At 41.7% G+C, this 27,807-nt stretch overlaps 1 protein-coding gene across 2 annotated transcripts; it reads right to left on the reverse strand.

Annotated features, from left to right (window-relative positions):
- Positions 1–90: 90 nt before the first annotated feature.
- ddr2l (discoidin domain receptor family, member 2, like) lies at positions 91–27,807 on the reverse strand. 2 transcript variants are annotated; one of them, XM_065950597.1, is made up of 20 exons: positions 27,487–27,807; positions 12,797–12,895; positions 12,259–12,361; positions 11,661–11,736; positions 11,262–11,414; positions 10,508–10,655; positions 9,843–9,948; positions 9,569–9,758; positions 9,052–9,295; positions 8,855–8,944; positions 8,568–8,707; positions 7,557–7,668; positions 6,787–6,903; positions 6,115–6,189; positions 4,523–4,767; positions 4,304–4,431; positions 3,374–3,571; positions 2,994–3,228; positions 2,436–2,585; positions 91–1,102 (listed from the first exon to the last, which is right to left on the reverse strand). In XM_065950597.1, the coding sequence occupies exons 2-20, from the start codon at positions 12,855–12,857 to the stop codon at positions 968–970; spliced, it is 2,706 nt and encodes a 901-aa protein (XP_065806669.1). In that variant the 5' UTR covers positions 12,858–12,895; positions 27,487–27,807; the 3' UTR covers positions 91–967. The 2 variants fall into 2 exon arrangements, with proteins under 2 accessions (XP_065806669.1, XP_020510785.2); XM_020655129.3 differs by lacking the exon at positions 6,115–6,189 and having other exon boundaries at positions 27,487–27,805.

A 27,807-nucleotide genomic window follows, 5' to 3' on the forward strand; every position in this document is an offset into this window, starting at 1 on the left:
ATGTTGCTTTAATTCCCATAATTACAACTCATGCTACAATTGTAAGGCATAGAAACTGTTTAGCCATAAATTAGCCATTCATAAAAAGGATGGTTTTACAATTTTTTATTACTTACATACTTTATTTCTCTTTGGCAACAAAAAAGGCACAACACATTTTACTTATTGGTTTCAATATCGAGAATCGAGACAGTCACCCACGATTATCAGACTGATTTTCAGTCCGTGAACCCCACAGGTTTCAACGCAGCCTCCCGGCACCTTAACGTGAACCTCAGCTGAACAACATTCATATCAACATCCAAGACCAACAAAAATGAAATACTGTAAAAACCAGAACAATAAAATAGAATTAAAATCAAAAAAATACAACTACTCTACAATTTGACCCTAGCCCTAGCTCCAGTGTGGGTTAATATAAGAACATGAATAACTGAGAGACACAGACAGTGCTTTACATTAACAATAAAAACCACAGGGAAAGGAGAAACTACCATGATGAAGAGTCCGTCCAGTTTTTGGCTTCTTTAAAAAGCCAAAGCGAGGAAAAAACAAAGTTTAGGACAGAAAGAAAGTTAAGTGAAAAGACATTTTGGTCAAGAGGGCTTACAAAAGATAGTACTGTGAAATCACAAATGATAGAAATCTTCAAAAGCTTAAAAATCTTTGTTCACTATCGACTGAAAAAAGGTTTTGATTTAAACATTTTGAGTCACAGGACGCTTCTCCAATAAGTCGACCAGCTGTCTCTCTTCTACATCGTGTCTTGCAGAATAGAGCGCCGTTGTTACCACAATGTAAACCATCCATCGGACCACAGTTATTTCATTCTTCATGACAGCAACTCTCTCGCAACGCAATTCCAGTCCTCTGTCCTCTCGTGTCAGTTTGTCTTCTTACAGGAGTCCAGAGATGAACAAACCCACCATGAATGAGACCCTGAGTGGTACGTCCTCCAGGCCTCGGCTCACTGGTTGACGTGGGGCCTCAGGGCCTGGTAGAGTCCCTCAAAGGTGGGTCGGTCCGGTATGTCTCGGCTCCAACAGCGCATCATCAGCTCGAAGAGTGAAGGTGGGCAGAGTGGAGGGCCGTAAAGAAAGATCTGGCAGGGTGATAGAGGACAGTTAAACAGTGATCTGATGCTTGAACTTCACAAGGACTATCTTAAAAACTTCTAGTGTTGTATTAAATAATATGTTATTAAAACAGAAGGAACTTTCTCAGCCCATTTGGTGGACGGCATTTGGCCATTCACCAATGAGTCTGGTTCTGCTCGAGGTTTCTGCCTGTGTAAAAGTGCGTTTTCCTTGCCACTGTTTCAGAAGTACTTTTTTATGCTGTATACATTTCCAATCGCTTTTAGCTTTTTTGCTCCAAAAATGTGGAACATTTTTACAACACTCTCTCAAGATTGACACTCATATTTCTCTTGGACAAATTCAGACAATGATCTCAAACCATTTTACCACAGTGTGCCATTGTTTTTACTGAGAATCATCCTGACCTGTCTTTGTTGTTTTATTTTGTGACCTTTTTTGTTTGTTGTGATTTGTATCTCGACATCATTGTAAATGACCTCAATGATTTTTGAGGATTAAATAAAGGTTTGAAATGAATCAAAGACACAGGGCCTGTTTACTGTTGGCATTAAAATATCTTCATGTGGTTACTGGATATTTGACAAACAGGGTTTCCCTAGTTTAAGTCCCATGGCGGGCTAAATCTGGAAATTGGTCCGGCAGCTGGAGAGGTGCCAGTACACTACCGAGGCGCCATTGAGCGAGGCACAGAACCCCCCATTCTCTCCATTAGTGCATGTCAATAGGATCCTGTTTGTGCATGTGTGTGTGTGTGTGTAGCATCTCTCAATAACAGAGTGTTAAATTTAATTTCCCTCAGCTAGATGAATAAAGTGTAACTTCTTTCTTTTTCCTAAAATGCCCATCCATGTCTCCCCTCTGGAATTCATGTTTATTTCATTATTTAAAAAGGGACCAAGAGGTCAAAATGTCCAGTGACATACATGACATATACAAGTTAGAAAAAACATTCTGACATGTTTTTTACATGCACCAAAGGGATCCTGAGATTGGATGTCACGTGTAAAGCTTGCACAATAATGACTGAACAGCTCCCCCATGTGGAGGAAACGGCAACCTTGTAGATGTCAAATGGAGTGAAGTTATTGGGAAGTTTTTTTTAGTTAGAAGCTGTTTCCATGCAATGCTACATGTTTGAAACGTTAACAGAGTTAGAGCTTATATTCAGTTACAGTGAATCACAAACTTGCATAATTATTCCACCGATGAAAGTTTTTTAAACGACTTGCAGTTGCTGTGATAGGTGGTCACTATAGAGGACATTACTTTACAAGCGATAAAAGACACATCATAAAAGAAGCTAAATCCATTGTGGGTTGGTTTGATTGGCCTCACCTGTCTGCCCTGGTTCCTGAAGAACTCGCCAGTGTTCTCTATGACCTGTTCGTCAGACAGCAGGCTGTAGGGCTGCTCCTTACACAGTGTGAAGATCTCCCACAGGGTGACACCAAACGCCCACACATCACTGGCAGTGGTGAACTTACCCTGGAGAAGAGGCAAGGGCAAACCAAAAAAAAACAATTTCTAAGCGGAATATAACACGAGCGTCTTCACTGTGAGAGCTTCAGCAAAGCAGCATTAATCAGGGAGGAACTCTCGACAGAAAGACAAAGCTGTTGTGAGAGTAAAGAAACCAAAACTGAGACATCACTTCAAAAGATTTCGTTGCAGTTAGTGCCAGGGTACCAGTATTTAAAGTACAAAAACACATAACAACATAACACTTTAAATAATATAACAAACTTTACTTCTAGAGCTGCTCTTTTAGTAAATTAATGAAATGACTTTAGTTTTGATTTTGTCCCATCTAAATAAAAGCTTACAAAAACCAGGTGAAAATTATCATCCTTTTCTTTTGTCTTCTATCTTAGTTCAACTCGTCTTGTCCCTCACCAGCAGGATGCTCTCCCAGGCCATCCATCGTATCGGCAGCACCGCCCGGCCCTGGATGCGATAGTAGTCGCTGCTGTAAAGATTTCGGCTCATTCCGAAGTCCGCAATCTTGATGGTGAGACGGCGGTCCAGCAGGCAGTTCCTGGTGGCTAGGTCACGGTGCACAAAGTTCAGAGACGCCAGGTACTTCATCCCCGACGAGATCTGCACCGACATGTGAAGGAGGTCGGATAGACTGGAGCAGGAAGCAGGAAAAAGAAGGTCAACTTTTTTTTTTTTTCCGGAAGTTTGCAATATGGATTAATATCAACTTGGTGGTAAAAGTTAAGCTAACATGATATTAGCATTATAACCTCATAGTAAGTATGATATAAATTAACCTGACTGAAGGGATGTTGTTGGCATGTGTGAGCGTGCTCTCGATCTCCCGCTGTGAGAGGAACATGTTGAGGTCGCCGTTCTCCATGTACTCCGTCACCATACACAGCGGGTCGGACGACACGCACACACAAAGCAGTCGGATGATGTTGGGGTCGTTCAGACGAGACATGATCTTTATTTCCTTCAGAAAGTCGTTCCTGAGGGACAGGAAGATGAAGATGATGTCTTTAGCTTTCATTTGTTTTACTTTCAGATTGTAATGTGTTTTTTTTTCCAAAACCAGAAGCAGACTTTATCTTTTCTCCCAAAAGCCAACAGACTTCATGGATGAAAAGAATAAAAATGCACACTGACAAACATGAGAGCTGCTGGTGTACCTCTCCCCTGATTGGTTAATTTTTTTTACAGGGAAATTGCTTTGGACATGAACTAGCAATATTGAAAACAGAAGTCAAACGTTAAAGATGGATTTGATTTGCTTTTACCCCAAGGACACGGGGTTGGCCTCAAGCTTTCTGTGGGACAGGCAGGTGCCAAACTGTTAGCTTGAACTAGCGTGCGGTAGCTTGCAGTGTAGGCACAAGCAGTAAATGTACACACTACGTCCTTACAAAGAAAGACTTCTTTGTCAAAGAGATTTATTTTATTTGATCTAAAGGCAGCCTTTAAATTATTCTTGTCCAATCCCCCAGAGAAAAACTTAAATTTTTGACTTGAAAACAGGAGAAGCCAGTTGACCGCTTACAAAATCTTTAATTCAGATCCAACACGGTAACTGTGTCAAAATACTAACCAGCAGAGACCAGTAGACCAGCAACGCCTGTTTCTTTAAACATAAAATGATTGTTTTTGTCAGTCTGGTCTGGTGAATTTGAAGACTGAAGAGACTGACGTTTGAACTGTTTCTGGTTAACTGATACGCTGTGTACCTGGCTTGGCTGGTTGCGTCGGCCCTCAGCTGTTTAACAGCCACAAGCACTGAATGTTCATCTCTGTCAGGGAGAGGCGACCCCTCCCCAAGGAATTCTGGTAGACCCTCAGCCTCACACAGGTGGACCTTCAGGAGATAAAGGGGTGTTAAACATGTTTTTATAATGCTAGAGTTTCAATTGAACTTTAATTTATTTTATGAAGTGTTCTTTTTTCACCTCTCCAAACTGCCCCTCCCCCAGTTTCTCCCTGAAGATCAGCTGTTGCCTAGGGAACTCCGCCGCCGAGATGTCCTTTCTGGTGAGAGAGTCCACGGTGAGGGCGGGGACGGCGTACATGTTGCTTCCTGTGACGCCCTGCAACCGCACGATGTCCGTCTCGGCGTAGTGCGGTGCGTTGCTATGGAAACACTGGTGGGGAGTGCACTGGGTGATGTCTGGCTCTGCGTAACCTCCTCCACAAGCTGTTGGAGAGAAAATGAAGTGTTGTGTGTTTATTTAGGTGGGTTTTTAAACTTTTAAACATATTGATTTCTTCTGTCAAAACAGACATTTTAACATGGGGTGTCTATGTGACTTCCAGGTCTTTTTGACCCAGCCTCAAGTCGACACTCAATGAACTGCAGTTTTTATGCACTTCAACATTGGCTTCAACACCAGAGGTTCATATAGCTCATATAGAACTGATTTTCCAAAAACAATCAACAGTCAGCTGGTAAACAAACTAAACAGGGAATCGGAATGAGTGCTACACCAGGTGGAAACTATAGAGTATCAAAATGCAGAACCACATTTGGTCAGTCATCCTTCTCAGTGAGAGGAACACATTATCATTTGACATTAAAAACTGACACAACTCAAGGCTTTTAAAACTCATAAAGCAGTGGCTGAAACTTAAGAAAGTCTATGACATTCACTGTGTTTCCTCTTGTAATCCTTCCTTTACTTATAATCAATCATTTGTACTGCTTTATAATGCTTCTGCAAGTCTAAAAGTTGAGTCCTAATAGCCAAGCCAGGGATAGTAATTGCAAATAAGCCATGGCTACAAACATGTATGCATTGCATCTACTTTGTATTATATTTATGAAGCTATGCTCATTGCCTGTGTTCCTGTAAACACTACAGTCTAAGTGTTTACAGGGACACATTACCGATGCAAAAGTGGAACGCTCGGTCTAGTGACTAGACCAACATATTAAATGAATGATAAAGTGACCTCACTATATGATCAGACATTAAGGAAACATGCTATGTTGAAGTGCTGGCTTCTCTGACAACAATGCAGCAGTCAGTATGTCCTCCTTCTAACTTTAGATTCTGCTCCTGAATGCTCTGGATTTGTTTGGACCAGAGAAGGTAGGCGGTTTTAAACACGGCCGTTTTGGACGCCCCTCGGTTTGCCAGATATGAGACCAGTTATCAGGTCAAACCAACAGGTGTTGCAGCGATGGAAGCGGGCAAGAGAAGTGGTTCACATAGAAGTGATTGTACCGACCTAAAAAGCCTCTGCATGTTTCTAATAAGCTCCACGAGCAGAAACGTGCTCAAACTAGGATCAATATTGGAGATGCTTTTGAAAAATGGAGAGAGGTTAGAACACAGAAAGGTTTTTTTCCTTCAACACATCAAGATATATGATTTTGGACCTTATTAAAAAAGGTTTACGCAATCCTTAAATGAAGTCACTTTCTAAATCTGAGAATAATTTTGCAGCAGGAAGGAATTTAAAAACAAAAATACAGTTATTTTATAATCTACTAAAGCTGGTAGATGTTTAAATGTCTGAAGTCACACCTTTCAGCTCTTACCACGCAGCCAGCCTGACGTCATGTAACAGGAAGTCAGCAGGATGAGGTCATAGAGAGGATTACCGAGGAGGAGAGCTGGAGGATGAAAAGGAGGAGGAGGAAACATGGACAGAGACAGACAGGGCTGGGAGGTAAAAGAGAGAAAAACTGCAGAATGAATGAGCATGCACGTCACTTTTTACAGCAGAGTCAAGAAAATACTGACGACAAATAAAGAGAAAAAAGAAAGATATGGAGTTTGTGCAATGTTTTCGTGAGGACAGTCAGAGAGTTAAAAGCAGATAAGCATTCAAAAGCTGTTCAGAAAAAAATGGAAGAGAAAGGAGTTAGTGATCTGCCAGCAGGGGGCAGACTGCAGCAGTTTTATGTATTTAAATAAAGGCCTTGACTCTGTCAGCTCATGTTCGAACTTGCTATGGAGGAATATCTGCAGCACTCTCGGGCATCACTGTTTCAGATTTACTTCCACTCAGACTCTTTCTTTAGATTCTTTAGATTAATGAAGGTGAGCTGTCACCTCTCAGATGCTTCATAAAACCTGAACATTTAGCAAAAAACAGCGACAGAAATGATGAGATTTAAAGGGAAAACTAATATTTGTTACTGTAATAATCTGTTACTCCTGTCAGTACTAGACGTAAAAAAAAAAAAAAAAACTCCCAGTAGGTTTACCTGAGGCCTCTGCACTCTGCGACAGCTCCGGCAGCTTGTTTCTCAGCGCGGCCGGGTTCTGGTACTGTGGGTCCAACAGGAACACTCTCTCATAGTGAGGGTCAGTGTTGGCGGGGCCTGAGGAGAGCAAAGCACATGAGGGAACCAACAAAAAACCAGCTGGATCCATATTCCAATGACTGTATATATAAAAACATATTCTTATTATTTATTCAAGGGGTTTTTTTTATACTACGCTGCTTCTGATTCCTCAGAAACAAAAGGATGCAATGCAAGGTATAAACAGGGCCATGATTGGTCAGGGCAATGAACCTAAATGAAGCATGTTTGAATAAAGTGCTTGTTTTGGTCACTGACAGGCTCACATCGTCATAGTAAGTGTCTGAAAAAATCCCACAGAGACAGACCTTTTCTAAGAGTTAGAGGCTTTTTTTAACCAGAGGAAGATGCTCAGTAAATCACTTTCTTCAAAGCTAACAAATACCATTTACAAAACAGTGATTTCCGCCTGCAGTAAACGGGAGCAAACAATAACACAAATACAACCCAATCAAGGCAGTGGTACATCAACAACTCATTTGTTATTCAAGATATTCTTGATGGGACTGTGGTTACAAAAAGCTTAAACAAAAAAGGTTCTGGTGAAAACTGAGGAGGCCTTAAAGTCTTAAAATCTTTGGTTCTGCTTTCCGATGTTCAAACCCATAGACTCTCCAGCCTCATACTGAATTTGAGGTATAGTGATAGACAGAATATATTTTATTGTCTACCTGTTGAGGCATGACCAGAGCGGGGGGGCACAGGGGGGGTCTGGAGGATGATGGTGTCGCTGCAGGACGACAGCCGAACTGTCACCTCCTCATCAAGGATCCGACGTGGAGCCTGAAGGAGGAGGGAGGAAACAGTTGTATTCTTTAAGGGAAAATACAGACCAATAATCTGAGTGTTCTTCTATTATTTATACCAGTCTCTGAGACGTCAGTGAATAAACTTGATGCTTGTAGTGAAGCTTTTTGTATTGTTGTATGAGACCTGGCTCCATGACAACACCAGATTAAAAGGAGGTACAATATTTGGTTTGGAAGAGGATGGGAAAAACTTATTTCAAATTCAAAAGTGAAAAGAGTTATCTCTCCAGTCATTATTTGTACAACATTTTATTTTCTGTTTTTGTATTAAAGGAGGGAAATGTAACTCTGACACCTAGTGTTTACAACTGGTACTGCGCATTCTGCTGCGTGTCACTTTCAGACTTTAGTCCTTTGTGCTTTAACTATAATTGCGATAATACGGCTTACAGCTACAAAGAAGTTTTCAAATTGCCCCAGTAGATAGCAAAAGCTGCAAACAGGCAGCAATGAAATCATTAGACGAAATCTGCAAAATTAGTACGTCCCCTGAACGTTGTTGTTTTTGGCTCCGACAGGTTTAGATTGTTATTTGAAGTGTCTGACAACATAACAGAAAGGAGCCCTACAGAGATATGGCTTTTTGTTTAAGATTAAAATGTTTCCTTTAGACCAGAGAAAGCGGTTTCAGCAGGGTCTCAAAGCCACCAGCATCTACTGGAAAAAAGTAAATTCACTTTTTTTATTTTATTTAGATATCAATAAGAACACTCTTTGGGGAAGGAAATTGTGTCAACCTAATAAGAAACTTAAATAAACAGAAATGCATAAATTAAAAACGTTGCATGAACTAATTCAAGACAACTTCCTGTTTTCCTTAAATAAGTCCTTAAATAAGTCCCTAAACTGTCCGTCCGCTGTTTATTTGCTTACCTTCTCCAGCACCTTACAGACATATTGGCACCACAGGATGAGGAAGATGATGATGACCAGCAGTAGGATGATGGTCACCAAGCAGCCAATCAGAATGGGCGTTTTCCCGTCATCTGGAGGGTCACTGGCGGATGGATTAGCTGCAGACGAGAAAGAGGAAAGTGTCGTTCTATTTCATGATTCTGATGTCACAGTTAAAATGTGTTGACAGTTTCTTGTTCTACAATTAATACACAGAAAGTGTTTCAGTTTATTAAATGTTTAAGTGTAGAGGTCAAGCGTCACACCTGTCTGTAGCGTCGTTGGCATGGTGCTATCCTTATTGGCTGGAGAGGAGGTCACCGCCATGGTCATCTGTGTGGAGAGGACGGTGTCCTCTGAGGGACAAATAAAGGCAAGTTATTTTGTTTTAGTTTTTTTAAAGAAGCAAGTCTGTGTTTGTCTGTATGTGTGTGTTTGTGTGAGTGTGTTTTTGTGTTGTTACCAGACTGAAAGGAGATTTCACTGAACATCATCCAGACGTCGGCGAAGTTAAAGCGGCAGCGGAGGGATTTGGCCGTGCGGCGGTTCAGAGGGACAGTAACGTAACGGGCACTCGGGTTTCTGTCGTCCAAAACCGTCTTGAACGCCACTGCCTCCGCCTCCCAGCCAGCAAAGCGAGGCTTAAACCAACAGGAAACAGAGGCAAAGATCTTCACACCGCGGGAGAACATGTTGTTACTGTGAACCTGATCGGCGGGCAGAAGAGAGATAATGTATGTTAGATCAAAAGAATCGCTCCGTTCTGTTTGCCTCACCAAGAAACAACATTATTCCTATAGATGATTTCTCCACATTTCAAAACTATCAAAGAACTCTGGTTTGCTGTGCCCAATGCCAAGTTAATGTATACTTTGCATTACTGGACAAGCTCATCAGAAGTTCTGCTCAATCCTGTTATTAAGTGTCTATAAATCAGCTCATGAGATCTATGATGAGGTAAAATAAGCAGAATCTAAAACCTTCATGGAGGTGAAGTTCCTCTGCCTGTCGAACACAAACTCCATCTCCACAAATCCCTGAGTTCCCAGCGAGTCATTCCTCCAGCCAAGGTAGTCGTAGCCTGGCCACACATGGTACTGACGAGTCAGAAGGAAGTCGTCCATACCGATCACGCCGTCCGTCAGCTGACCCATCCCGCCAAACAGCTTCCTATTGGACGAGACAGCTGACCGTCAGAACCAGCAGGGAAACAGGAAACACTGATGAGTGATGCAATTATTGTGCGTCACTCACCTCTTCTCATGATCTCCGTCATACGTGGAGTCGTTGAGGCTGGCGATGGGGTAACCGGGCGGCATCATGAGCTGACCCTCTGGAGCGCTGTATGAGACAAGACCATCTACGGGGGGGGGGGCAGGTACGAGAGGGGAATAAGTTGTGCTCTAATAGATTTCACTATTAAGTGACTGAAGAAAAGAGTCAATGTCAATAAAATATTATGTCCAGTTGCAGCAGTTTTTAAAGCAGCATATTAAAAAAATAGAAATGGATCACTCCGACCAGATTAATGACCTGATGGTAAACTCAAAGTTAGGAATGACCCGTGTTGTCCTACATTTTGGAGAGTTTATTGAAGATATCTGGAATCTAGGAAATGTATTTTCCTGTGCTGAGCAAGGATGTGACCATTTTATTTGGAACTCAATATATTTGCTAAATCAGGGCCTAAGCCTAATTACCATGGTTACCAAACATTTAAAAAAGACCTGCAGATCATGAAGTTTTTAGCGGGCAAGAAATTACAATCCCCATTTGGTTAGATGTTGAAGTCTTTGACGGAGGAGGTTTCCGAGGAGTAAATATTTTGGAGAAGAGAACTTCAAAGTCTGCCCCCACAAATCAACAATTCTAATGTCAGCAACGCTCGTCAAGTTTGAGTGTGTGTTTGTGTGTCGTACCCTCCCACGGACAGCCGTACAGCTCCACTCGCATGCACACAGTTGTCGACAACGTGGTGACCGGGATCAGCCGCACATAACGAGTGATGACTGGAGGGTGAAGGTCGTTGATGACGGAGGCGTAGGCATTTTTGTTGGCCTGCATCACCTGGAAACAAACAATAAAACACAAAACAACAATTACATCAATCATCCTGAAGAAAGCCATATGTTTCTAATTTTTCTGCTGTTGCAGTACTTGATTCTTAAAAGTACACTGCTTAATGTTTTGGATATGGAACAGTTTTTACCAAGGTAAAAAAAAGGAAATCAGCCGGTTATATTAACACATCATTCACAAATAGTGAAAACTCAAATTGCAGAAAGTTCACGATTTCAAGTTTTAACAGTGCTGCATTCTGCTTTTTCATAAACTGACAGTATCAAAACATGGTTCATGTTTGCAATGCGATTTAAGTTTTCTGATAAATGCATTAATGTCGGGTGTTTAAACTGCCCAGATGGTGTTGCTTTAGCTGCCAGGTCCCTCGAAGGTCAGCAGGAAGCTGGTGCGTAAATGTCATTTCCTCTGATATGAGTGTGAATGACCAGAAGTAACTCCCATTCTTCCCTCCATCACTCTGTTCTATCACTTAGTTACATGTTTCCGCAGCAGATTTTCTTCTCTTCTTAAAAGCCTGTTTCATTTTCCAATCAATTTCCCATCCCCCGCAGGATTTGACCCTTGTTCAAAATGCTGTGTATGGTCACTCACCGTGTTTCCTAGCCGGTTTTTCCAAGACTTCCACAGCAGGCCGTCCCTGCTGTAGTTGAGACGGTAAGCTCGGGCAAACTCGTTCCCAGAGTTCCTGGCGTATCGTCCCTGAGTCCCAACCACAGTAAGGAAAGTCAGCCTGCCCAGGTCCACCTTAAACACATCGACAGGTTTTTGTTAAATCATGGGACACACCGAAAACCCAAAGGCTGTCTGTTGGGTACATCAAAACACACTAAGACTTTATGTTCACACTGTTTAGCACAGTTGACTATAAGCTGAGATTTTGAGATTGTTTGCCTCTCATCAGCTTTTTTATTGGCACCACTAGATATCTAAACCCGGACTGGCACACGACCATAAAGACACTTAAATATTATCTGACGGTTGGACACAAACCTGCAGGTACTGACTGTCTGAAGGCTCCAGCTGTCCCTCAGGACACCAGGCACCTTCTCCCTCCTCACGATTCAACCTGCAAATGCACAAGAGTTAACATAGAATATCTGCACCCAAACATAATTTCAATAAAATTGTGTCTGCAGATCATGGGACATTTCATACTGTTAAAAGTTTAGCCCTCCGAGCTATTAACCACAGTTCATTTCCTGTTCCTTTCACTGGAGTTACAGAGACTCGTAAAAACAGAAGCCATATTTGGGAGGCACATGAAGCAGCACTATGCTTTGATTTTCTGCATTGTTTTATGAAGTTTGTCATGTAAAGTTTATTTTAGCATACTATTTGGATGATCAATTATTTGTATTTAAACCTGTTGTTTTTATTTGGTTAAGTTTAATTAGACACTCATCAAATCATTTTGTGTCATAAAATTGATTGTACATGTTGTGCTGAAAGATCCCACATGTGTAACTGTGTACATTGTATGTTCCCATTACGGTAATTAGAAAGATTTCAAGTATAACAGTAGTATACATATTGAACACAAAATCATCAGTTTAATTATAAACCATGTCACTATTTTAGTCACACTGACCTGGCGTACTGTGGTCCTGTGGTCTCGTACCATTGGCTGGAAGCTGTGATGTCATCATCTTTAATGCGACCATCCTCCATGCCCAAGGCATAGCGACAGTGTACTGAGAACACACAAATATAAAACGAGGTCATTAACCTTCAAAAAACGATAAAAGCATACAGAAACACTTTTTCTGTATTTTGATGTGTGTGCATGTATTCTTGTATTTATCACTTTGCGGGGGCCATTGTTTTTTTTGGAAGAAATGAGGACCGTCAATGTTTTTAAAGTTCAGACTTAGTATTACTTTTAAGTACAAATGGATAATAGTTATTGAGTTGAAATATCAGTTAAACACAACCACTGTAGTAGAAAAATATCTTAATTGTGTGTGTGTGTGACTTTGTGGGGACCTTTGAGCCACAATGACAATGAGGACAATAATAGAATTCGAATGACTTATAGCATTAAGTAGAACTAATTTGCGTATGTTTTTTGTGTCAATGTCGGTGACAATCATGTGAGTGTCTGAGGGTTTATGCGTGTCTGTTTATACCAGGATCGATCTGTCCAAAAGCTGCTGTGGCTTGAAGGATCAGCAGCAGGAAGAGGTGCATGATGGTCCAACAATCTCACCAAAACACATGCTACATTTCTGAAAGAAAGAAAAGAGAGAGAGTTGTAAAATGAAAAAAAAAAAAAAAAATATATATATATATATATATATATATATATATATATATATATATATATATATATATATATGTATATATGGGTAAATTATACGGGTAAATTAGAAATTAGGGGTAAATTAACTTTTTTATAGTTGCTGTAACTTCGCTTAGATCTGGTAGTTATGTTGCAAACAACTTTGAACTAACAACAACCTCATAACTCTCAGGCAAGGATGTTAAAATAAAACAACAGAGATTAAATCAAAGTTTCTTTAACTCGAATAAACAGCACAACTTTTGCGACCAGAGAGGAAACTCTGTTTGTGCACAAATCCAAGACTTCATGTTTTACTGTAGATCAACAGTCACTGTTGGTCACAACTACAGAAGGACAGACGAACAATAATCAGCCTGAGCACATCCTAGCCCTATTTTAGCAGAAGACTGACCGTAAGTGTGTATGTGTGTGTTTATGTGAGTGTGTGATTTCCCAATGTTAGTGCTGGTGGAGCAGAGCAGTTTATAAATCCTGGAAACAAACAGTGGCCTACTCAGAGAGGTTACGCAACACAGTAACACACACACACACACACACAACACACTAGAAACGTATTTTAGATATATACTTCTGTTTTCAAACGACAAACATTGACTAAGAGGAGGAAACAGCTGGACGAAAGAGAGGGAGGGAGAGAGAGAGAGAGAGAGAGAGGCAGAGAGAAGGACAGAAGGGTGGAAAAATCCAGAGGGAGACAAACAAAGAGAAGAAGACCTGAACACAGACTATAGAGAGATAGAAGGGTGAGGCAGGGTAAGGACGGATAAAGAGAGAAAAAAGGTAGAAACAGAGGAAAAACAAAGATAGGAAGGGGGAAGGGTGAGCGGGACTAAGACTTGGTAGCAGAGGAAGGAGAGCAAGGAAAGTCTGAGAGGGGAACAATGGACGGAAGAGAAAAGCAGAGATATTTTACACACAGTTAAAAAAAATTCAAAAGCAGTGTTTTGCTGTAGAAAAGGGTCGCCTCTGACTACATCAAGCATGCCACAGCTTCCAAGTGCACACCTGTACATATCACTGCTGCAAGGTGAGGCTTAAAACCCTATAGCCTACTTCTCAGAGTGCTAGTCAGCCTTGAGTGTGTTTTTTTGCAGCCCAGGGAGATTTTTGTGTTGACTGCAGAACCCTCTGACCTCTCATCTGAGTACATCAGTGCACAAGAAGAGACACAGAAGTGCAGACGAGAGCAAATTTACATGGATGTTTACATTTGGGCAGCAGTAGCTCAGTCCGTAGGGATTTGGGTTGGGAACCCGGAAGGGTCGCCGGTTCAAGTCCCGGTACGGACCAAATTTGGAAATCTGTCTGGCAGCTGGAGAGGTGCCAGTCTACTTCCTGAGCGCTACCGAGGTGCCCTTGAGCAAGGCACGAAGACAAGATATCAAGTCTTTGCAGAATCTCACAATATCTGATTAATGTGTCAAGATGTAAGACAGTGTCAGACTAATCTTTTTAAAGACTTTCAAAAGTCAGATTTTAGAGAGATGAAACACTAAATTAACCTCAACAAGACGTCTCTACACTGTTTCCAGAAAAACAAAAACTAGCTACGGGGAGAAGCTTGGTTCACAGACAGTAAAAGTTTTGTAAATTACAAAGCGTTCCTCAGTGGTTCTCCCTGCTCGGAGAAACCCCGAGTACAAAACTGAGTGAAAAACCTGCCAGTTCTTGAATAAGATAGTTAGTTCTTCAAACAATCTGTCTGTTTTCTTTCCGTTTTCTGATGTATCTCCGCTCTAGCTTCAGGAAGTGAGTTCATTCACTTCATCTGAGAACCAAGTGGTTCACTTTTTATTTTCTGGCAGCGATTGGGAGGGAGAGAGGGTTTTATGTAATGGGTTGGCTGCGGCTCAGATTCCTGCACTGTTGCTCATCTCTACAGAAAAATCACATGACCAGAGAGGGGGGAAAAGAACAGCACAGAAACAGTAAAAGCCATCAGGAGGAGGAGAAGGAGAGCGAGGAAGAAAGAGACGTGTGGATAGAGAAAAGAAAAGACAGCTGAAGTCTTTTAATCCAGTCTGACATTTTATCCTTTGCAATCTAAGAACAGGACATCCTGAAGACCAATATCAACAAAATGTTTCTGTAACAAAAACAACTTCATTACAAACTGTTTCCTGTCAGAGTGATTCAGGATTCTTTTAAACAGTATTTCAGATTTAAACTGGACGGGAAAGTTAGGGCTGTAAAGTTACTTCTTGGGTATTAAACCATGCTGACCAAAGTTCAGTAAGTAAAGTACTCATCCCTTGAGAATGCAAATGTCAGAATCAATAAAATCTGAAACTTTATTCTGCAAGCTCCCAAACATACAATGTCCTTTTAAAACCCATTTGAGCTGATGTCTGATATGAGCAGGTAATTATGAGATCATTTTTCCAGATGACAACCCTACAAGGTATTTCAAAGCCTTATGCAAGAATATCAAATATTGAAGCTCCATCAAAGTGTCTTGTAAAAATGTGACAACAGCTATCTCTTCTTTTTTTTTAACTGAATCATAATCAGAACCAGCTTTGCTTTAACATAGGAACATAAACTGTGCTCTCTGTGTACAAAGAATAAATAAACAGACTAATATATGCACGACTAAAAAGACAATAGTGCAGTGGTCAGTTGTGCAGAAGATGCTGAAATGAACATGAAAGTCCGGACGTTGACATTTTCCCCCAAGTCATCCCCCACTTTTCACTGTCCTATCCAAATAATGGAAAATGCACCCAACTTAGACCTTAGCAGCTATGCTACCTCATCAAAAAAATGTAAATCCTAGCTCTACAAGGTCTTTAAATACAGACGAAAACTATAATAATAATGATACAGCATACTCACACTAATGTGAGTAAACACATTTTGTTTCTTTTAGGTTTTAGTTCCATTTGCCGAAGTTTTCTGCATGAAGCTGCTGTTTGATGAACAACAACCCAAGGACAAAAAAATCCAAAGTGCATGTTAAGTGTAAATTCATATTCAGGGAGACGCTGCTGTGTGCGGTGGCTTTATGCCTGTGACAAAATAGCACGCAATCAATGTGATAAAAAAAAAAATAATGCACTAATTTCAGACCTAAATCGCATTGTGATTAATGCGTTAACACTGACAGCCCGAGCTGAAATGTTTTATCTTTCTTACTTGCTGTCCTTGTTGTAAGAGTATAGTAATTTGTGTGCTTGGAGTGAAATAAAGACTCAGACTCTTTCTATCTGCACATAAACAAGACGGTAAATAAAGACTCAGCCTCTTTGTATCTGCACATAAACAAGACAGTAAATAAAGACTCAAGACTCTTTGTATCTGCACATAAACATGGCCAATAAAGACGGTTCTGATTCTGATTCTGAGTTGTTCTTGGACGGCTGCTGCTACCCCTTTGCCCTACGGCACATTATGTCCCTGAATGCATCCTGTGTGACATTGAAGCATTTTATACTGATGTTTAATCTTAATATTATAATTGTAAAACAGTGACACTTAAGCCCATTACAAGAAACCTTTTGTTGAGACTCATGAATCCACTTTTTTCCTTAAACCCAAACAAACCTATTAAATATATATATATATAAAAGATAAAATATTGACAGCGACATTAATAGCTAGTTGCAGCATGGATTATAAAAGGAACTCCTTTATTTCACTTTGCCATATTTTTTCTGCTTTGCTTCCTTTTTCGTCTCCTTCATCTCCTTCTCCCTTCCTCCCTCCTTATCTCCTGCCTCTATACTTCTCTTCCATTCACTCTGTCCCTCCTCTCTCCTTCTTTATCTCCTCCTCCCTCCGTCAGAACAAACCAGAGCCAAAAGCCTCAACATTCTTGACATTCAACGCAACCCGGAGCTCTCTCTCTCTCTCTCTCTCTCTCTCTCTCTCTCTCTCTCTCTCTCTCTCTCTCTCTCTCTCTCTCTCTCTCTCTCTCTCTCTCTCTCTCTCTCTCACAAACACACAGGAATCCACATGCCTCTCTCCAAGTCTCTCTCTCTCTCTTCCTCTTACTGCAACACACAGGAATCTGCCTCTCTCTCCCTCTCTGGTTGAGAGGTGAATAAGACAGAGTTCAACGAGAACAAAACAGAACAGCAGAGCAGACAATAGAACAACATAAACACAACATGCATTTGAAATCCAAGATGGCGGATGCCTTTGAATCAATGCAATGTGTAATTGGACAAGTATTCAAATTATCAGCAAACGAGTGGAAAAGAACGAAACAGAAAAGACAATGAAGTGAACTGTTTGCACCTCTAAGGCCAGAGATATACTTGCTTTGAACTACATGTACATGTACGCATCCCGTGCATCTGTTTGGTGCGTCGGCTGAGCACTAACTCAAAGCTTGCCTCCACTTGGACACAAGATGCAGTAGTCACATGACATCTATGTAGAGGCAGAGGAGATGTGACAGTCAACACAGTAGCAGGGGCAACAATGGCAGAATGTTTTGGAGACAAACTGATAAGCCAAGTCCTTAATTGTGTCACGACACAGCTACAAACACGCCTGTTAAAAATCGCTGGGAATTGATGTCGTCATGGATACCTGCAAAACTACGGAAAATAAGATTGGTGTTTCGGTTCAACAAGTGACCCTGTAAACTGGCAACATAAGCCAAACGCACCGGTGTCAGCATTGTTGTTTGTTTAGTTTTTCATTAAATATATCTGATTGAGTACATTTTGACTTTATATTGTAAAACTAAACAAAGAGGCAATTGCGAGGAGCCTATCCATTTTCAACAGCTACGATAGCCGCATTTGGGTCAAAGTCACCAGTTAACAAGGTCACTCATATAACCAGAACACCAGGGCCGTTATGGACAGGCACATATAGGAAATGTTACTGACAGACAGGGAGGACGTTGTGTTCTGTTTACCGGTCATCAGTCGCCTGAGCTGATCTGATGTCACTGTTGATTATTGATGTAAGTATGATTTCAGTTCTAATATAGACTTAACACCATAGTGACCGGCATGTCCTTTGTTTACATCCCAGTTGTTAACGGCCTCTAGAGGTTTACTCCAGTAACACACGTAGTGCATAGTCAAGGATGTAAACAATTACATTAATTACACGTCAAAGCAGCAGGTATATCTCTGGCCTTACTCGTTTGCCTACTGCTCTTTAGTGACACAGATAACACACCTGGTGTTGTTCCTGACGACAGCTAAATGAAGCTTTTATGGTGCATTGATGGTCGTCACTGAACAATCAGGCTTCCCTCTGCAGATGACCTGCAGTGGATCTGAAGTCTTCAGGTTCTCTTGATAACTTTTAACAGTCTTCTGATTACGGCCCCTCGTGCTGCCATGTGTTGGTTTTAAAAAGCTAATGATGGGGCGCTGTTCGAATCCGACCTGTGGCTCCTTTCCCGCATGCCATTCCCCACTCTCTTTCTCCCTGATTTCCGGCTCTATCCACTGTCCTATCACTCTAATAAAGGCACAAAATGCCCAAAAAATAAATGTTTAAAAAGCTAATAATGCTCAGGAATAATATAAACATTGTCTTTTTTAAATTTCTTTTATAGTTCCCTGTCTCTAAGCAGCTGGGAGTCTTCAGAGTATAACAGTGTGTAATCGCAGGCATCTGGAAGAGCTGAGCGTGTGTGTGTGTGTGTGTGTGTGTGTGTGTGTGTGTGTGTGTGTGTGTGTGTGTGTGTGTGTGTGTGTGTGTGTGTGTGTTCATTCTTTATAATGTTGCATAATCAGACAGCAGAGCAGCAGCCACAGAAAGGAGGCAGAACATTTTAAGTCCTAAAAAACAGATCTATGTTGAAGACGCACACAATCTTCACTTGTGTGTGTTTGTTGCTACAGGTGGGAAGAAGATAAAAACCTGGAAGTCCAGTTTGAGACGACTTATTTACACAGGTTTGTTTTTCTATTTCTAACCACAGGAGCAGCTTTCTTTCTAAAACGATAACTCATTTCGTTTGAACTGAAACACAAATTCTGGATAATTTCAAGGCAGCCGTACATTTTGTTGAGCTGCTCTTTCACACATGTCCCTCACAGTGAAAGATTTCCCCTGTCAGAAGAGGGGAGGGGGTCTCAGAAGAAAAGACATGACATTAAAATGATGCTGCTGAAGTCACAGTGTAACACATCTGGAGACAAAGCAACAGAGTCTGATGAATATATGGTGGCTGTTTTGCTGTATACCAGGTGATAATGATTGTTTGCTTATTTCCACACTTTATGAAAGACTGTTTTCCTGAGGCACATTATTTGGATAGAAACGCTGCCCTGTTTAAAATAACTTTGCTCATTTGGAGCTGAACAGTGTGCAGACTGCACCTGTATGCATTTGCTTGGCTGTGCACACACTCATTAGTTGGCACATCAATGAATACCATGTGTAATTGGATGTGTCCTCAGTGTCAAAGAAAGAGTGGAAAAGAACATAAAGGGAGTACGAAGCAGCCTCACGACTGTTCCTGTTATTTGTTGCTTTTCCAGTTTCGATGATATAAGCGCCATCGCCCCTGCTCCCACTCTGGAGGAGATTTTTCCTGAATACAATCCGCTGCTTTCACACATCGTCTCACCTCGACTTTACAAGGAAGTTTTACTTGGGGGCTTGGCAGGGAATTCAGGACATTTTTCAGGAGTTTTGTGCTTGTGTTAAACATCTCTAAACCGCTACATCGTGGCAATCAGGTCATCTATACACGCCTTATTGTGAATAACTGTTATCGTTTATAAAATCAAAACGGGCGCGTTATAAAGAAATTCACCCCCTCGTACAGCGTGCCCATGAGGACAATAACTAATCAGACAAATAAAGTTTTTTGTACCAGGCTGTAAACATGTTAACTTCTACTGTAGAAATGGGCATTTTTGAATGGGGTGTGTATGTGACTTCCGGGGCTCCTGGAGCCGGTCTCAAGTGGACACTCGATGAACTGCATGATTTTGCACTTCAGCATTGGCTTCATTTTTAAACTCTGGAAGTTGCCGCTTGGTAGTTTTATTGCAAAAAAATAAAATATTATAATAATCCTGCATCTAACACAATCCAATGACACCAAAATACTAACAGATCAAGGAACTACTGTGTTTTACGAGGTCAAATTCCTGTTTTTGTCAATGGAGTCTGGTGGCAATGGTAATGCAAAGGAAATCTTACTCTTAAATTAAATGTCTTTCCTGCTGGCTGACGGAACAGCATTTGTCATGTGGACCCTAAAAAGGAGCAAATTGTAAAATACCAGAATAACGTTTAAGTCTCTCTGGTTGCCGTTTCTTTTGTTCAGAGTTTACTGAGGACTTTTCATCTTTTGCTCCTGCAGCACTAAAACTAAAACTGTCAGTCACCTGAAAGCAGGTGAAGGTTACGAGGTCTGAACTGTGGCAGAGAAGCAGATGGTTCACAAAGAGCTGCAGGTATCTGAAGAATGTGGGGAGCATTTGATTTAACATGTAGAGCTTTGTACTGACAGAGAGCCCTGCTGCCATGGTGAAAGCCATCAAACACACCTGAAAACCTGAATGTGGATCCGTTTAGCCCAATTTGATGACTTTTAGAAGAACTTGACCTGAAAAGAGCGTTTTTTTAAACCGTAATGGCCTCTTTTCAAGCAGTGCATTTTCAAAGTCCCGTGTCCCGTTAAAGAGTTAATAAAAATCCCCACATTTTTTTATTAGAAAAGTAGATGTGTCGCATTTTTTAAGGATTTCAGAATGAGACTTTCAATCTTTGCAGTAACTACTCTGATGCCGAACATGTCACTTGAAGCTGTGCTGCTCGTCTCAAAATATGAGCCCTGAAGACACGAAGATCTCAGTCCACACACACACACACACACACACACACACACACACACACACACACACACACACACACACACACACACACACACACACACACACACACACACACACACACACACACACACACACACACACACACACACACACACACACACACACACACACACACACACACACACACAGGTATGCAGGGAATCATAACTCTGTCAGCAGTGGGAGGAGGGAGCAGCTCGTGTGTCTCTGGTTTCACTGTATGGCAGAGTCATTTATCTCTGAGCAAACAACCTGACGCTGCAGGACTCGACACCAACACTAGTTTCAAACTCTGAACATCAAAAACGTCTCACTGAGGTTTTCTGATCACTTCAAAATGTCTGCTGTCTTAAACAATGCCTCAGACTTCTACACACGCTCACAGGTTCAGCGTATAACCATTGAAAATCCATCCAGAATGCAACGTTTGAGAGGAAAGGTACATACAGCTTGTTACATGGCAACAAGCAACATGTCCAGGCACACTCCTCCAATTGTCGGAGTTTTCCACCTGTACAAAAGATTTGGGTTTTTTTTTTTGCAAACGTTGCCAACATAACCACTCTCAGTGACATCATTCATTGGTTTATGAAGAGGTGTTATGAAGCCCAACAACATGGTCGCCATATTGGCAATGCTGACTTTAATGAGCAGACAGAGGTAGAGCAGAGGCGGGCCTTAAGCCTCCCGGCCAACAGCGACAACGCACCCACCTCCCAATTTATGCAAACGTATGCACAACTCAACCTGAACATAATGAATCAATCGATGTCATCAAATACATTGGCAACATATTTCTGCGCTGTACAGTGTGCAGGAGTTAGCTTACATTTATTATTACCCAACACTTCTACTTTTGTTGCTGATGTATTAAAACAGGTATCAATACTGTTTTATTTTTAGCAGTACTCTGATAAAGTTTAAAAATCTGGTATCCTAGCAACCCTAATCATTACAGACTAGTTTAGGCCCCGTGTCCACCTAGCGTTTTTTTCCAGGCAGAAAAGCGATGGCTGTGTGCTCGGGAGCGCTTTCATGAAGCGTTTGTGCGGTGAGAAGAAAATCGCTGTTCGTCCCTCCTGTCTCTATGACAACAGTCCGTTTACGGCTGCTGTATGACCGACACTGCTCCGTTACTTTTTTACTGCATGTTTTATATTTGAGATTGTTTTTTAACCCGATCAGACACGGAACGAGGAGGATGTGGATACAAGACACAATCCGTAGGAGGTTAAAACTACGGGGAATATCAAACATTTGGAAAAGAGCGTCGGTGACGTCGACAGCGCCTTTCTGAAAAGTTGAAAGATTTTCAACTTGAGCGCTCGGAGCGGTCGCACAAAAAAAGGCAGGTCAGATAAAAGACGCTGGCCGCTGCGTTTTTTCTCCAGGTGACACTGAAGAGATGTGAACCTGGCCTAGGCCCTTGTGTCCCCTTGAATTTGTGCTTCAGTCTACATTATATACTCTATTACTATTAGCTCTATAATCATCCCTTCAACACTTTAAACCCAGGACATTATCAAACTTTTATTTTAAAGTTTCTCCTGATTAAACAGATGGTTTCTGCATGCCTGCGATGTATAAGCAGCCGCCCTTGTTCAGCTTCTTTCTCTCAGATTCACGAGCCTCTCACAGACCCTCTGTGTGGTTTCTTAATGGTTTAATGATCTGCAGCTTCACAGATGGAAACACGACTCACTCTCTCTCATTAACACTCTTCTGTAATCGGCAGCTTCCACTCAAACTACAGCTACAACATGCACACACTCCTCCAGAAGACTTTTATCCTGCTTCCAGTTAGTGTTTGTTTTTAACAGTGGAGTGGTGCTTCTATAGAAAAGCATCATGAGAGCAGAATAAGTCGGACTATGCGTCTTTACCAAATTGCTCTGTACAACATCAGACGCCATGTTAGCTCTTGTGATATCACGCATTGACTATTGCAACTCCCTACTGGCAGGTCTTCCTACATGTACTATCAAACCCCTTCAGATGATCTGAAGCGTAGCAGCACCACTCGTCTTCAACCTCCCCAAAACAACACATGTCACTCTGTTCATCTCCCTCCACTCGAATCAAATTTAAAACTGCTGCTCGCTTACAAAAAGCGATGAAAAATGCTCCTCATTATCTAAACTCTCTCATCCAGGTCTACACTCCCTCCCGCCCTCTACGCTCTGCCAATGAAAGGCGTCTGATCCAACCTTCACAACAGGGTCCTAAGACGCTGACTAGACTCTTCTCCTCTGTCGCCCCCCAATGGTTGAACAAACTACCAAACTCCATTCGCTCTGCAGTCCATCTGCACCTTTAAGAAAAAGCTAAAGACCCAGCTCTTTCATGAACACCTACAACCTTAATAATGATGATGATGATGATATTTAGGATGGTTTTGATGCTGATTAGAACGCTCAAGAACAGCTGTTGATGTTGTGCTCTGCCTCTGGTTACTTCCTGTCAGCACCTCTGGTCACTTACTGACATTGTTCCCTTTTTTCTAGATCCTTGCTTGTGTCGCACTTACTCTCTGATGTACGTCGCTTTGGATAAAAGCGTCTGCTAAATAAATTGTAGAGTATATATATGTGGTGACTCAATGACCTGAGCTTTGACGTCTTTGGAAACGATTATCTAAACTTCAGAAGGAGGTCGTGTTTCCACGTGTTCCTGTGTGTCTGCTGCTGACATGCAACATCTCTCAGATTCAATCTTTGGCAGAAATCTCACAGACGGATCCATTTATTGGCTCCAGATTGAGCTGGAGGGGTTTTAGAAGAGATCTGGGTCTAATGCCTTCAAACGGGGACAGGATAGCAGATATCAGGATGGGACGAATTATCTTTTATTGGAAAGCGAGAGTGCCAACTCGCTTGGAGATTCCTGAAGACAGTTTGTCGTCATCTCGTTAACTTTTGGTTCTCCAACGCTGTCTTAGAGAGCAGCGAGAGCACGGCATGAAATGTCATTCACAGAGAATTCAGCTGTTATTTAAGAGGGTCCGTTTTAATTCACATTATTACATGTTAAGACTTAGAGCTACCATAAAGTACAGCAGATTGTTTCAGTCTGCAGTCGCTAGGCAGACTTTGATAAATACATAAATATGTTCACTACAGTGTAACAGACAGTTTAAGGCTGTATCATAAACTGCCTGATGACATCACAGAAATGGTATGACTTTTTGTTTCAGAGCACGATGCTCCTTTAATAACCACAAACTGCGGAGACGTCACTCTCTTCAAAGCCACCAAACCTCAAAGACAAAAACATCCATTTTACGGCCTCACTGTGTCGATTTATAGGTTTCTTTGCGTTTAAGCGTTTTAGACAAACACTTTCTTTGATCGGTAACAACCCGTGTTGAGACTAACGTGTTACTGTAACGCCACTACCGTGTGTGGTAACCAGTAACAGATAAGTTACTTTTAAGATTCAATAATGCCGTTACTGTTACTGACATTTAAAAGCACTCGGTACTCGTTACTTTATGTGAATGCTGACAACAAGCGGGCAATGTTACGCTAACGTTAGCACAGTAGCATCCTGGGAGAATGAACGTTGCGCACTATGAACAAACACAGGGAGGTGATGATTCAGCTGTGAGCTTTCTGTCTCAGATATACCGATATTATTTTCCCCCTGCTCGAGTGAAACAACAAGAATTTAGCGGTGAGTCGTAGATTGGCGCCGCAGTCATCAAAGACCCAGGTGCTGCTCACGTTAGCTCCACAGACAGAGGAATAATCACTCCATACAAACAGAAGGTTTAAGGTAAACAATTTTTTCAATGCAGTCTGTTGGGTTTTAAGAGAGTATGAGGTCATCTTTCTCTGGTGTCAAAAATCATCTTCTTTAAATGAAGGTCTGTCTCTGTAGGGGTGTTTTCTGTAATGTGATCAGAGATTCAAAATAACAACCTGAGCATGTCAGGGACAAAAACAACTTTTAATGGACGTAAGAACGGTTAACTTAGCATGAAAAGATTACACTGCAGAACATAACAGCCTGTTTCATGGCCACCAGGTGACTCACTTTTTGGTCATTTTGACAACAAAATATCCTTTCCCACATGTCATTCCCAACTCTCTCTGCCCCTAATTTCTGACTCTGTCCTCTGTCCTGTCACCAAATGAGGGCGTTAAAAGCCCAAAAATAAAAAGGCTTAGAACAAAAATATTGTGTTTAACCTTTAATCTGAGCAGCAGAAATGTAAAACTGATCATCAATGGTTTGTCCTCTCAGTTACAGGAGTATACAAACACCATGGTGCACTTTTCCTTTTATAGACAGATACACCTGTAAACCAAAAAGAGAAAAAGCTTAGCTCCAGCTGCGTGTGAAACAAACCCTTCTTCCTGGCTTTGTTTGGGGAGAGATCAGAGCTGTCAGCTCTCACACTCTGAGCCAAACTCCGAGCTGCTGCTTCTGCTGCTGTTGTTGTGAAATCACTCAGAGACTTTCTGCAGGCTGCTCTCATGGTCCGTTCAAGAGACCATGCATCAGCTTTTACTGCGTTACATCACAAACATGAAGCTGTGAAGTTAACCCACAGGGGGCCTGATGACAGAACTTATCAAAGGCTTTGATTACCTGCAGTCAGAACTCAGAAATGAATGCACCGTAATGAAACGGCTGCATTATGTTTTCTGTTCTCCAGTTCGTTCTTCTCCACTCTTTGTTACTTCGTCTGCGTCATTCTTTTTACGTCATGTCTTGCGTCAGGAGACCCCCCTGCCCTTCCTAACGTCTGACAGGGAAAGTCTCCTGCTGTGAGGTGCATGTGTGAACAACCACATCAGTAGGATTTCTGGGGCAGTGTATGTGAAGACAGCTTGTTAGACACAAGGAGAGTTAGAGAGAGACAGATTCTCTCAGAGACATTTGTGTTCACGGGTCCGAGCCTCAGTTTGGTTTGTTCTGGTAGACTGAGCTCTGAGCACAAAAATAACTCAAACATGATCCCTGAGACACCTCACAGGTCAAGAGGTCAAAGACACACACAAACACACGCACACACAAATGAGCGCGCGCACACACACACACACACACACAGCTCATTAAAAAACTGCAGCCTATAGACATATTTTCAATCCAAGAATCTGAATCTGATTAAAGTGATCCTGTTCTAAATCAGAGGATAATATTGAGTAGATGAGAGTGTGTGTAACCATAGCAACACTGCCCCCCCCCCCCCCCCCCCCCCGGGCTCTGATAACTGACAGGTGAATCTTACCCTTTAAAAAGGTCTGAATGTTCAGCATGAAGATGGAAATTATGACTAACAACTGAATATAGTCCCATATGTTCTGTTATTTATGACATACACATAGGTTCCAGGTTGGGAAATTTATAGATCAATTCTGTTCTTGCTAATTACAGTTAAAGTGGCTTCGACAGTTTACAGCGTGTCCTAACAGCACGCGAGCGATTAGATATTGCGTCCCATGGAGCACAACTTTACGCTCACTGTCCACACTGCATCCATTAAATGTTTACTTCCTGCTTGGTGAATCAATTTTCAATCAGAAAACTCGGTCAGATCAAACTAAAATTAACTAATTAATTATTCATTTCCTGTTACTGTGAAGCTTGGTAGGAAGTTGACGGTCACATAATCGTCTACCAATCAGGGTCCAGGAGGCAGACACACTCACTGAAGGGACTTGAGCGTGTACATTTCTTTTCTAGTCTTCTGACTACTCAAAGCTCTTTCACACCGCAGGTCACACCTACACATTCACACACTGATGGTCGATGCTGCTGTGTGAAGAGACCATCAGAAGGAACTAATCCATTCATACACACTCATACGCCGCTGACAAAGCAGAGGGAGCAGCTTGGGGTTAAGTGTCTTACCTGAGGACACATCATAACATGTTGGTGCAGGAGCTGGGGATCAAACCCCTGACCTTTCAGTCGAGAGACGAGCGACTCTTCCAACTGACCCACAGCCACGTTGGGTCTTTGTACTAAAACAGAGTAACGTCTTGTAGCTTCTTTTTGTAAAGTGTCTTCAGATAACATTTGTTATTAATTGGTGTCAGCCTATTAAAATAAAGAGACTTTAACTACTCAACACATCTATTATCTAACTCTTATAAAGTTTATATAACTACTTGGCTGTGTAGGCCTATAGTTTACTTTATACTCACCAGATGTAAATACTTTGTTTTTGAATTTTATTGGGATCTTTTCTTATTTTAGCTGCATGCTCTTATTTTTGTCTGAATGTTCCCACCAGAGATCAGCCAAGTATGATCTTACTTTATCTTATCTTAAAGCATGAACACAAGAACTTACTTTCTATAATTGTTACGGTTTTGTGAGTATTTTGAATATTCTGGCTTTGAGAAAAGAGTTAAAAGGTATCTTTTCCTAAAGTGAGCTGCAGACACTTTCTAACTTGACACATGAAAACTTTCTGGAAATCTGACGTTGTGTTTGATGTTTTTCAGTCTTCATCTTTATTCTTGTATTCGTGTCAGTACGTTATAATTCAACATAAAGGTGTTTCACGCGCAGTCACTTGGTTGTTTGTGCTGCAGCTCGTGAAGGCCTCAGCGTGCAGCAGGACTCTTCTGAGCTCTGCTGTCATGCACTCAAAGTTTCCTACAGAGTCAACTCTCCGCTCGCCTCCTCCATCCTCTCTCTCTCTCGCTCTCTCTCTCTCCGTTAGAAGATCGATCAAACAAACAAGTCAGCTGTTTACCTGTCCGCGCGCTCCCTCCGGATCCACAACAAGCAGCAGCAGCAGCAGCGGTGAGCTCCTCTTCTCTCCTCACCGCTCGGATCCGTTTTTTCTCGGAGTTCAGTCCCGGCTGCTCGGAGGTTTGCGGTCGCAGACAGACGGAGGAGCTCACAGGATCATGGTGGAGAAAAGCGACGGTGTGTTTACCTCCGAATTCATTCCCTGACTCACTTCATTTGACGTCTTTTTTCGTCTTCTTCTGCGACTTTTCCTCCAGCGGTGTGTTTGAGGTGGAGAAGCTCTGCACACTCCGCAGAGAGGAGCAGGGAAGGAAAAAAAAAA

Source organism: Labrus bergylta, chromosome 2 (genome assembly GCF_963930695.1).
Source record: "Labrus bergylta chromosome 2, fLabBer1.1, whole genome shotgun sequence".
Classification (NCBI taxonomy): Eukaryota; Metazoa; Chordata; class Actinopteri; order Labriformes; family Labridae; genus Labrus; species Labrus bergylta.

Coding starts and splice junctions, on each gene's coding strand:
- ddr2l (XM_065950597.1), bottom strand. CDS start 12,857: ATGCACCTCTTCCTGCTGCTGATCCTTCAAGCCACAGCAGCTTTTGGA. Junction 10,656..11,261: donor AAAACCGGCTAGGAAACACG/GTGAGTGACCAT, acceptor GTTTGTTTCCAG/GTGATGCAGGCCAACAAAAA. Junction 9,296..9,568: donor GGAACTTCACCTCCATGAAG/GTTTTAGATTCT, acceptor CCCGCCGATCAG/GTTCACAGTAACAACATGTT.